The 12,135-nt window shown below is 43.5% G+C and overlaps 1 protein-coding gene across 2 annotated transcripts in view; it reads right to left on the bottom strand.

Moving 5' to 3' along the window:
* The window catches only part of arhgap32a (Rho GTPase activating protein 32a), a 41,511-nt gene that overhangs the window by 21,846 nt on the left and 7,530 nt on the right, over positions 1-12,135 (bottom strand). For both annotated transcript variants that reach the window (XM_061782256.1, XM_061782255.1), the window contains exons 2-5: positions 7,190-7,307; positions 4,541-4,637; positions 3,437-3,519; positions 3,194-3,278 (exon numbers count right to left, since the gene is read on the bottom strand). In XM_061782256.1, coding sequence (XP_061638240.1) covers positions 3,194-3,278; positions 3,437-3,519; positions 4,541-4,637; positions 7,190-7,278 — 354 coding nt within the window. In that variant the 5' untranslated portion in view covers positions 7,279-7,307. The remainder of the gene's footprint in view (positions 1-3,193; positions 3,279-3,436; positions 3,520-4,540; positions 4,638-7,189; positions 7,308-12,135) is intronic.

Genomic DNA, 12,135 nt, shown 5'->3' on the forward strand with positions numbered 1-12,135 from the left:
TGAAATGATGTTCCTCACCGTCTGGATTGTAGCGCGTATACTCACATTCAAACATCAATATGAGACGAGGATGCTCCCCACTGTCTCACCCCTTTTCAGACTCCCCTCCTCCCTGTCCTGTGTGCTGCCTCCAACATCCCCCCTCCTCCATCCCGCTCCTCCCTGCCTCCCCCTTCTTTCTCTCGCCACAAAAGGCGGCTTGGCAGCGAACACGCGTCCTCCTCGTCTCGAGCAGAGCCACAAAGACTTGGACACGACCGAAGCCGTGAAAGCATCACTGGCGGTGCGGTTCGGTGTTGCGCTGTCTATTGGATATGATGGGGGAAGGACTCAGGAGGTGTGTTTCCTCGCTGCCCTTGTGCGGTTCTGTGAGACCTGATCCTTCCACACCCTCCTCCATGCCGTAGTCTGACATCCCAGCATTTTTTGCAATGTTGTGTTTGTACTACACAGTGCACTACTGAGAGTATGTTAAAAGCTCACCTGCCTTTCCTCCACCATTAAGAGTTTTTTTTTTTTTTTTTTTCAGCTTGTGATTTGCTGGGGTCCATAAGCGGCATTCAACCCACAGTTGCTTCATGACAGCATACAGCTGCTGCCCTCTGCAGGCAAAGAACCTGAAGTTCAGGGAAGACACTTGACTCAACAGCCACTTCCGCTTCACTGCGTCTAAACTGAACAACCCCGGCTCATCTCCCGCCCACCCACACGCAAGACACAGGTGACTGCAATTATCCCAAGACTGCGAGGGAGCGCATAAACTCGCCTTGACTGACATCTCCCCGACTCTCCTATTAGCTTTGTCGCACTTGCTAAGGAGGGACAAATTGCACATCTGGGGTCCTTCATACACAGTTGGGTGGTTTCGCTTAGGGTGGATTTACACACAGTTCAGCCTGGCACAGTGTTTGCGTAACTGTCCTTCAAATGCAGATCTCCACCCCCGATCTGGGCCACTGCCTGTTTCCTCACATACTGCCATGCTAGTATGTGAGGAAAGAGCAGCGCTTTGAGGTGAATGCTAATATCAACGTCAAAGAAATGCAACATTAGCATGCAAATGGGGTGATATACCATCGTGGAATTTTAATATATGTAAGCCCTGGGGTTTAGCTAAGACTCTTTTCGAAAGCTATTAGGTCAGGAAGTTTTGGCTAATTTAGCAATTTTTTTAGAAAATGGCTGACCAAAACCACATAAACAAAAATGTACTTGCATTTTATTGGGGTACACACATACCGACAATCGGGCAAAATTTGAGCATTTTCCCCACTTCTGATCAAAGTTATTAGCAACGGGCCGAATATCCCATGTCTCTGAAAGATTATCCTGAACGGGGTGATATACCATAGTGGAATTTTAATTGAGAAATGTTTTATTTTTTTTTAAAAAAGCATCAGCATTACCAGATTACTGGTAACCTTTCGTTGCTCAGTGACTCTCCATACTGTGATTTAATTTTTTTATGTCACAAAAGTATTTTCTGTCAAATGGCTGTTTGTTGTTGTACTAGAGTGGCTACAACTACCGGAGACAAATTCCTTTGTGTTTTGACGTACAAATAAAGATAATTCTGATTGGGATTAGTGTAAAGTGTGTTAAGAGTGATTTTCACGCCCTGATCTGCTTAAAAACAAATAAAAAACAATCTTGAGTATAGGCTTTACACGATCAGGATTGTTGGGGCCGACCACCGAGTTTAAAAAAACGATAACCGCTGATCACTGATCCGATCACAAGATGGAGCAATGTGTATGTATTGTTACGTGTGTGTATTTATTCATTTACTGTATATACTTGTGTACTGTATACTGAGTATCTTCAAAAGTATTCTCTATTCAGGTCATGTATTCTAATCAGTCTGGTCAAACCAACATTACATGACAGAAATAATGGGTGCTAACTTACTGTAATTAAATTACTTTATTGTAATTAAATTACTTCACACACACCAAAATTTAACATGAGTCGACAGAACGCCGGCATGTTTACTTACAACCATTAGTGCTAGCACTAGCTTGCTAGGCTACATAACGTTTTGTTGCCCGCTGGTGAGCGGTATCGTATTAAAGGTAGGTGAACACACCTAAAGCAATCCTTGAATTCAGATCCTCTCCCGAGCATCGGTGACCACCAGCACACATTTGTCCCCATTTTGTTCTTATAATACACACGGCACGATCCATTGTTGTTGTCGCCGCCATGGTAATGAGTGTATCCGGTCGCGTTTGAGTTGACAAGCTAAAACCCTGTGATCGGAAAAGACGGGATGCGGTGGCATCGGAATCCAAGATTTTATTGCAGTATTCTGACATAGTGCAATTGTGAAATACCAAATTTGTTTTGCAGTCTGATCCAGGCATTACGTGTTGTCTGTCTCAGACATGTTGTTTTTTTTAAATAACTGTATTGGTTGTCCGATATTTACAGTACTACGTCAAAAGACATGCAACAAGGTTAAAAATAAACTAGCTTGGGATGGAGGAGCTCCCACACCCGCCAACCCGACTGACTTCAGGCTCCTGACGTCATTTACTAGGCTGTGCCCCATTAAAGGCACACAAGAATGTAGTACAGTGTTGTTGTGTGACTTTTGGCCTTATTACATCTCATAAAACCAGTTCTTTAAATGATCTTTTATTATATTCTATTTATACAGTGGAACGCCGCTACACATGGGGGATAAGGACCATGTTGGACCGCGACTAGTCACGCCCATTATAATTGGATTGGATTGGGGGGGGGAAGAAAATAGAAATAGGTTTTTTTTAAACCCCAAGAATTCTTGAATAAGCAAGGATATACCGCCAATATACGTTTTTGTGGTTGTTCCCCCTGCCAAAAAAAAGAATAGTTGAGCTATGCTATTTGCATAACTACATAAACTTTATTTGAATCTCCTAGCAGCCACACTCATGATGCCGACTTATAAACTCTTAAGATGATTCCATGGTGTTTATTGTCAAACTAATAGGCGAGATCACAGTTTTAAAGCAGTTGAGGGAGCTGGATTAAGAGATTACACACTGGTGGGAGTGGGACCAAAAATAAGAGTGAAATAGTGCAAAGATGTAATTTCTGGGCCTGCGAGATCCAAAAAAAAAGTAGTTGTATGTACTGTATGGAAAATGCAAACAAGGACATGGATCTTTTATATTCAGAAGTCGGGTTTTTTTAGGGTGGGGGGACTTACCTCAACTTTTCCAAAGTCAGCATTCTCGTAGTGGAAGTGGGCGCACTCTGCCAGGCGGGGGAAGTGACCTCTGGGGAACGTCAGCCTACAAACACAAAGAACAACTGCACATCTCGGTTTTCCGATGCTGTGATGAAGGGAAAAGCGAAACGGACGAAAAAACAAAGAACGGCAGGGGGCTGAACTCATCACACTGGCCTGGATAAGAGGCCTGGTTTGCAGCCCATAATAGCAGGGACCTACTTCTTCATGTTTTTGACCTTCATGCTCGCCGTGCTGACGCAGGAGCGCAGGAGGGGCTCGGCCGTGATGTCATCACTCTGTGCCTGGCAAACAAATTAAGCAAAACGCGGACACCCGTTATGCTTGACACATAACGTTGACTATCGATAAATCATGCAGCAAATATACCCTATTTTGTGTCATTATGGGACATGAAGGCATACTTTTTATTACCTCTGCCAAGCAAGAACTAAGAAACACAAAAACTACAAAAACATTTTCCACAAGATATGTTTTACTGCGGGAAGAGGAATTTATTTTGTGATTTTGCTGTTTGTTCACAATGGAACTGGTCCCCTGACCTCAAATGCAAATTGCAGAGTCCAGCTTGTCTATTCCTAATGGCTTAAATCCTCCTCCATGAAGCAGCATACGACATCTACAAAACCTTCGGAAAGAAAAACTAGTAAAAAGATAACTATTCAGTCAAGATTCCCACCTCAGAAAAAAAAATCATCTTACAATATCTCATGTAATACACCATTGTACCAGGAATTCAATGGCTGCTAACAGGCAAGACATACGTTTTTATGTTCGAAATCAAAGCCATCTACTGCCTCCTCCTTGTTAGAGCAAACGCTGCTGATTGCAGAAACGGCTGCTGCACACAACACGGTCAGACGTACAGGAACTTCCATAAACACCTCTTTTGTGAACAGTTCAATGTTGGAAGGGTTAGCGTTTGAAAAATAAAATGCATTGAGCCCGTCTCATAATCGCAACGCAATCCACAAAGAGATGCAGACACGCCCAAGATTTGAGTACACATTTGTCTGTTTTCCCTTCCAGCGTTACAATTTCAGAATGTTGACATAAAAATCACTTCGTTAAGAGACTATATAAAACACTGACATCACCTTTCATGATAAACAGCAAAGCGCTTCTTTCATAAAAGAGGACACTTTCATTAGACATCATGTCAGTGGCCCACTTGCAGATGTACACCTGTTCACACATTTGATTCATGACTATCACGCTACATCCACGTGATGTTCGGTTCATCTTCGTCATCATCATGTTGTGAATCACAGGGATGTGTGTGTGTGCGTGTGTGTGTGTGTCTACCTGTATCTCCAGTGGTTGTCTCTCGTCTGTAGGACTCCTGCTGGCAGCTTGAGGTAAGACATTGTCTTTTTTCAGCTGACTGAATGGTGCCACGCTTCTGCAGGAAAACAAAATGGAGATGAAAGGATTTAGAGAGAAAGCAGCCTCTTAATTAGTCCCCTTGAAAGGGACATTTCAATTTATATTGTGGTTTTGTTAGTTAGCAAGCACAATTAGCTACAGAACTACTGAAACTGGTTTCCACTAACGAGGGGTGAGTGGACCAAAGAAGAATGTTCACTTTTAGATATCATTTTTGGCATTTTCCCGACATTTCTCAGTCAAGTGAAATGCAATGGGTATCAGTGGTGCTGACCCAAATCAAGGCTGGTTGGCTGGGCTTTGTGGAACTCTGTGCTCTAGTTTATGCCTGGATCATTCTACAAGACAAATTTGGTGTTTCACGATTTTACTATGTCAGACTATATTCAACCGGATACAACCGTTACCATGGCGAAAACAAGTTCTTGTCAAACAATGGATCCCCGCGGCAATATTGGTAAAAAAAAAAATAAAAAAAAAGCAAAAAGAGGAAAACTGGGTGCTCGGGATAGGATGTTTTGGGCTGTCCATTCAAGGATTGCTTGAGGTATGTTCACATACTTTTAATACGATACTGCTCGCAAGCAAGCAACAAAATGTTATGCAGCCTAGCAAGCTAGCACTAACGTTTGTACGTAAACATCCCGGCATTCTGTCAAATCATGCTCTGAAGCTTCAGGAAACACTGGTTTGTGCGCGTGAATAAATATTGACAACGGCGACCAAGTATGTTGACAACAGAAAGCACGGGAGGCAATGCGCCGGTCACAATACGCAGTCCTATTGGTTGACATCAAGGTGCGCTGTCGGAGAGTTGTCGTTGATATGTCATACTACATGAAAGATATCCTCCCCAAAAATCTAACATGCTAGACTTTTCATTTTGCCTGACAAATCGTTGGTTGTGGATTATGACACACTACAAGTTTTGTAGACAAAATATGTCAGGCCCGTTCTGGAAACTCCCCCGTGATAGCTAATCGGTCCAATATCGGGGCTAAAATCCTATAGTCCGATCTAGGCATTAGATAACATCGGTCAACAACAAATTTATTGTTGCTTTTTAGCTGATTTAGAACAATTTTGATGTGCTGAATTCAAATATCACATTGGTTTTGCTCAATCAGGTCAACTTTTGTATATGTATTTTTGCTTCACAGGTTCATATAAACAGAGGTTCATTTCATGAATTTTGAACAATGATGACATAACATTCCATTTACAGGTGCTTACTTTTATCAATGTCTACTATTCAATTTACAATAAGCAAAGTTTGTAACATTTGATTAATAAACTTAACAACTTGGCATCGAAATCTGACCTAGAGAAACAAATATCATTTTGCAATTCAACAATGCAAAATTCTCTTAATTTTTTTTAAAAACTGTCAACTTACAAAACTAAATTTGTAACACAATGTTATCAAACTTGTCTTTTTCCTCTCAATAGAATGTGCATTATGAATAGTTGAGCTTTCGAGCAACAACCTATTGCAGCACACTCTCTGACAACTGTATAATACTGTTTTCTATGTGTTTAATCTGTTTATTAATTGACACAGCACATGTAAATCATGAGCCCAAAGCCATATTTCCTCAAATTATGGTCGCCGCTCTGATGGACACCGTACCTCAGCTGATCGACTTGAAAAAACGGCACACTTCAAATGGACTCCTCAGTAAACACACTATAGTAAGTCCTTGACGTGGATGACTTTGAAGCTACACGGACAAGAAGATAAAACAACATTTTCTGCAAGGATATTTAAGTATTTTTTATCGATATTGTGACAGTAATTTAAAAATGACACGGACAATTATGCTATTAGGCGGGTAAAATTGTCCAAAGGGGCTAATGCGAGTATGAATGATTGTTCGTGCCCAGCAATTGACTGTCGACCAGCCTCGGGTGTATCCTGCCTCTCGCCCAGAGTCAGCTGATAGAGGCTTCAGGTCACCCACTACCCTAATGAGGATAAGTGCTATAGAATATGGATTGTTACTAATAGTTTTGGGGTTTCTTCCACCTGATAGAACTCCAATCCTCACACGTGCGGCAGAGGGGGCGGGTGAGTCGACAATGTGTGCCACACTCAAATCATGACACTGCACAAGAATGACCCAGTCATTCGACATGTGACTGATAAGATTCTAACAACATAGCCAGTAAGACACGACAAAGCAGAGAGGAAATGCAGCCTTTCTGTGGCTTTTGTGTGTGCCGAGCAGAGTGAAGCTCACCTATTCAGGCCACCATAAAGATAGCCAACCACGAGTCGAGCGCATTACAAAAGCCTGACTCCAAATGTGACTCACTGTCTTCGGGGGGAGTCATCTTTTATGAGCAACAAAAAGACTTAACAAGAGGGACAGGCCATGCCGTTGTCATACTTATTCAGGGTGATGAGCTCAGTGACATGAGAAGTAATACACATTACTCATTGCAACGTGCAGTCGCACTGCTTGTGGCCACAGAAAAGGCTGTGCATGCATAAAGAGTACATACATTTCTCTTGGTGCTGCCTATATATGACTTGGTGTGAGTGCAGAAAAGAAGAGACGGTCTTACCCCTCAAGGACGTGACTACTTCCTGGCTCCCCCCGGGGCCGTGAGGCGGCATTCTCAATCACCGCGGCAACCACGCAGCCAGCCTCCATGATGCCGTCGTTCTGCAAGCGCACGCTGCCTGAAACGTGAGGGGCGAGGAACGGGAGAGATACAGAGAACGAGAGAGAGAGAGAGAGAGAGAGAGAGAGAGAGAGAGAGAGAGAGAGAGAGAGAGAAAGAGAAGGGTTGTGTTAAGGCAGGTGCGTGCGGGAATAAGGGAGGTTTTTCAGAGTTTGCCAGAGCGAACCCACTCGAGGCTGCGGCGCGCACTCGCCTGCTCTCCAGGCGAGAAGGCTCGGACCGTAATGTGTGATGATGTCATGCTACAATGCTGCCAGCTGACACGGTGACGATGCACGTTGGGCTGCACAGTCAGGGGGAGGGGTCTACTTGCTGAAGGGAATGGGGTATGTACGTTGTAGTATTTGAAGCAAATGCAACAATAATGCTGGTTAATTGATTACTTCTACAGTACTGTGCACTAATCCACTGCTAGTATTTTCACAACCATTTTACTGATTATAACAGTAAATGACAATAAAGATTCTAATTCTAAAAATATTGGACACACAGAGTTGGTTAAACAAACCAACAAACATACAAATCAATAAAGGTGTGCATGGGCCAAGGAGGAAGCCATTTCATCTTGGTGAGGAACTGGATAAAGGTGCAGATAGAGGAATTTATTTACAAAGTTTGATGGCCTTTGTGAACCAGGAAGTAGCCAGTGCTAACTGACAGGTATCAACACCGCGCTGAGGTCTGCGCGCTACTGAGTGACATCCTAATCTCTCGACAGTCATTATCAGTGTTGGGAAAGTTCATTTTCTATGCAAACTAGTTCAAAGTTCAATTCACCGTTCCAAAAATGAACGAGTTGAGTTCACAGTTCATAATTCAAAATTTTTAAAAAATGAACAAGGTCATAGTTCTTTTTTTTTTTTTCCAGTATGTTGCTGACAGGCTATTATTACCATCAAAATCCTGACATTTCATTTTTTCCATTGTTGCCACCCATTCAGTCCACACTAGTAACCGGCTGCAGGTTTCACCCTACAATCTCAAAAACATAAGAAAAAAACGTGTGGCAGGAATAGTCATTTTTTTAAAATGAGTAATTAACAAAAACAGGACTATTGCCCTAAATGTGCAAACAAAAATATGCAAGACAGTATGACAGGAACAATGGTAAAAGGACAATAATAACTTTGCATTCCTAGCAGCTCTAATTTAAACATGAATGGTGGTCGCCAAATACTACGTTCATCCCCGACATATGAAGGCTTGTATACAGTGTGTCCAGATGGGTTTTGTCCAAGCAAAATCTGCCACTTTTGAATGAAAATGAACTTTCGTTTAAAAACCGTTCTGTCGCCAGAATGAGCTCGTTCGCAATAACGTTCATCAGGCAGAAATTAACTAAATTCAGTTTACGTTCGCCCAAAATGTGAACATTCGTTCATTGAACTCGTTTAGGTACAACACTGGTCATTATACTGTATGTGCACTGGTAGTTTAGCGGCACATGCTGCTGCGTTTCATGCAGACAACACGGATTTGATTCCTGGTCAATGCCCAGCCACTGCCGCTACAAAGGCCAGAAAAAAAAAGGGGTGGTCTGGACTGTCAGGAAGGGTATCCAGCGTAAAAATGGAAACAAATTATGTGAGTGACTCGCAACATATAGTCAACTCATTAGATATAACTTCAGACTCTGGAACAATAATATCCATCTGTATAATTTTTCATGACAAAAGACCCCACATGACCATTGCCCCGGATCCTCGCTTCGTGACGGTCCCGACGTACAGCAAGGCGAATGGCACGGAATTAACTACTGTACTTGTTGCAGCGGTGTAAGAAAACGGCGCCACACGGTACAAGAAGGCCTGCTCATTTATCACCATACTGTTTTTCATTTAATTGTTTAAAAATTATGGCCTAGAAGTGTTTTAAATCAAAAATATTTACAGTAATTAAGACTTTATTACAGTTTAGTGTAGGTTAGTGATAGACTACGGCAAGTTCTGTCTCACGTAAAAATTCAGGTAATGCCATAGGAATTAAATTTGTAAAGTAAGGACCCCCTGCATAGTGTCATTATAGTGTCACTAAAAGAACAACCGTAATAGTGGCCCAAGAGTAACATACATCATACGTTTCTTGTCAATTGTAAATTGTTCATATTCGCTCTTTTGCAAATAAAGACAATGAAGCCATGTGCTGTGGTACAGTTATTGTCTGTGGGAGATGGGGACTATGGGAGACAGTAATAGCTCTCGCCACCTATAATAATGACTCAGCCCTGGAACCAGAAGTTAAGGCTGAAGGGTGCATCGTTTGGCCCCAAAAATTACCACAGGCATAATCCATATAGTTTTGTTATGATGCCATTTTGGAGTGGGGATTGGGGAAAGACACCAGAATTCTTACAGAAACTAAGCAGTGTTGTGTGAATGTCTTTTGCATCCTTGCAATATCCATCCATCCATTTTCTTTACCGCTTATCCTCACTAGAGTCACGGGCTGCTGGAGCCTATCCCAGCTATCTTCGGGCGGGAGGCGGGGTACATCCTGAACCGGTTGCCAGCCAATCGCAGGGCACCTAGAAACAATCAGCCATTCGCACCCACATTCACAACTACGGGCAATTTAGAGTCTTCAATCAACCTACCATGCATGTTTTTGGGATGTGGGAGGAAACCGGAGTGCTCGGAGAAAACCCACCCAGGCACGGGGAGAACACACCCTTGCAATATGATTTACCAAATACTTTTCGGGCACAAGAAAAACTGTTAATTGGTGTTTAATAATTACCGTAATTTCTTGTGTATCTTTGAATTTTTTTCCCCCAAAAAATATGTCAAAAATCGATAGAGTGCATTGTTTCCAACGCTCCATTATCCCAGTCTCCAACAAACCTGCAATCTCGGGTCTGAATGACTACAGGCCTGTTGCCCTGACATCTGTGGTCATGAAGTCCTTTGATCACCTCGTGCTGGACCACCTCAAGAGCGTCACAGGTCACCTGCAGGACCCCCTGCAGTTTGCCTACCAAGCAAACAGGTCTGCGGATGACATAGTCAACATGGGACTGCACTTCATCGTAGAACACCTCAACGTCGCGAGGACCTACGCGAGGATCCTATTAGTGGACTTCAGCTCTCCGTTCAACACCATCATCCCCAAACTCCTCTCCTCCAAGCTTCTCCAGCTCAGCGTTTCGCCTGCCATCTGCCAGTGAATTTCCAGTTCCTGACGGGCATGACACAGCAGGTGAGGCTTGGGGACACCACCTCATCCACACACACCATCAGCACCGGGGCGCCCCAAGGATGTGTCCTCTCTCTGCTGCTCTTCTCTCTCTACGCAAAAAACTGCACCTCAACGCACCCAGCTTTCAAACTCCTGAAGTTTGCAGACGACATCACAGTCATCGGCCTCATCAAAGATGGTGACGAGTCTGCATATCGACAGGAAGTGGAGTGGCTGGAGCTTTGGTGGAGCCAACACAACCTGGAGCTGATCACACAAGACTGTAGAGATGATCGTGGATTTCAGGAGGCATTCTTTGCCACAGCTGCCTCTCACGCCATCCAACTGCCCTGTGTCAACCTTCGAGACCTTCAAGTTCCTGGGAATTACAATCTCTGAGGACCTGAAGTGGAAGACCAACATCAACTCCATCCTCAAAAAGGCCCAGCAGAGGATGTATTTCCTCCGGCTTCTAAGGAAGCACGGACTGCCACAGTTTCTGTTGAGGCAGTCATCGAATCAGTCCTGTGTTCCTCCATCACAGTCTGGTTTGGTGCTCCCACAAAAAACGACAAACTCAGACTGTAAGGGATAATGAAAACTGCTGAAAAGAAATTGTCGGTACCCCCTACCCACCCTTGAGGACGTGCACGCTGCCAGAACTAATGCAAGAGCATGCAAAATCCTCTTGGACCCTCCAAATCCTGGTCACCACCTCTTCCAGCTTCTTCCCTCAGGTAGGCGTTATCAAACAATGCAAACTAAAACTAGCAGACATTCTAACAGCTTCTTCCCGCTTGCCATTAGCTTCTTCAACAGGTAATTTACAATTCCATTGGAACAAGCTGCCAATTTTGTCTTGAGATTGTTGTCACATCTCTGCCGGGCCAATTATACAATATTCGTGGACTTTCTGTAGTATTCTCGCCACTCTGCACTATTTGCATATCTATTGTTCACCAATACTGGCCACTCATGTGCTTGAGAAGTATCTGCACCATTTGCACAATTGACACTGTTCCAGATTATCGCACTACTAGTCACTTTAAACATCTTAAATTTGTTTAAGTCTCTGCGCCATTTGTACAATGGTCACTGTACCAGATATACTACTCGTTAGCTACTTTTCCCCTATATACTGTATCTGGTAAATTAACGCTTACTTTCCACCGCAATGCGGTCACAGTTGGCTACCTTTAAGACGTTTTATTCTCATTCTTTCTTGGTTCGCTACTCTGCGTTGCTACGTAGGCTAGCTAGCTGCTGATGCTAGCTCCCATGGCTAGCTCCTACAGCTGCTAGCTGCCTGCTAGCATCGCTAGTCTTACAGCAAAACAATGGCTGGCGAAAAAAAAATGCCAATTATTAACCAATTACTTGAATACGCGGTGGACTCCGAGGGGAGTACTCGACTACATTGTACCTGCCCAGTCATCGCAGGACATTGCCAACATGGCACCCAGTAAGACTACAACTGTATTAAAAAAAAGAAGAAGCTGCATTAGATCAGGCCGCACGGTGGTCGACTGGTTAGAGTGTCTGCCTCACAGTTCTGAGGACCGGGGTTCAATCCCCAGCCCCGCCTCTGTGGAGTTTGCATGTTTTCCCCATGCCTGCGTGGGTTTTCTCCGGGCACTCCGGTTTCCTCCCAC

Source organism: Phyllopteryx taeniolatus, chromosome 8, assembly GCF_024500385.1.
Source record: "Phyllopteryx taeniolatus isolate TA_2022b chromosome 8, UOR_Ptae_1.2, whole genome shotgun sequence".
Classification (NCBI taxonomy): domain Eukaryota; kingdom Metazoa; phylum Chordata; class Actinopteri; order Syngnathiformes; family Syngnathidae; genus Phyllopteryx; species Phyllopteryx taeniolatus.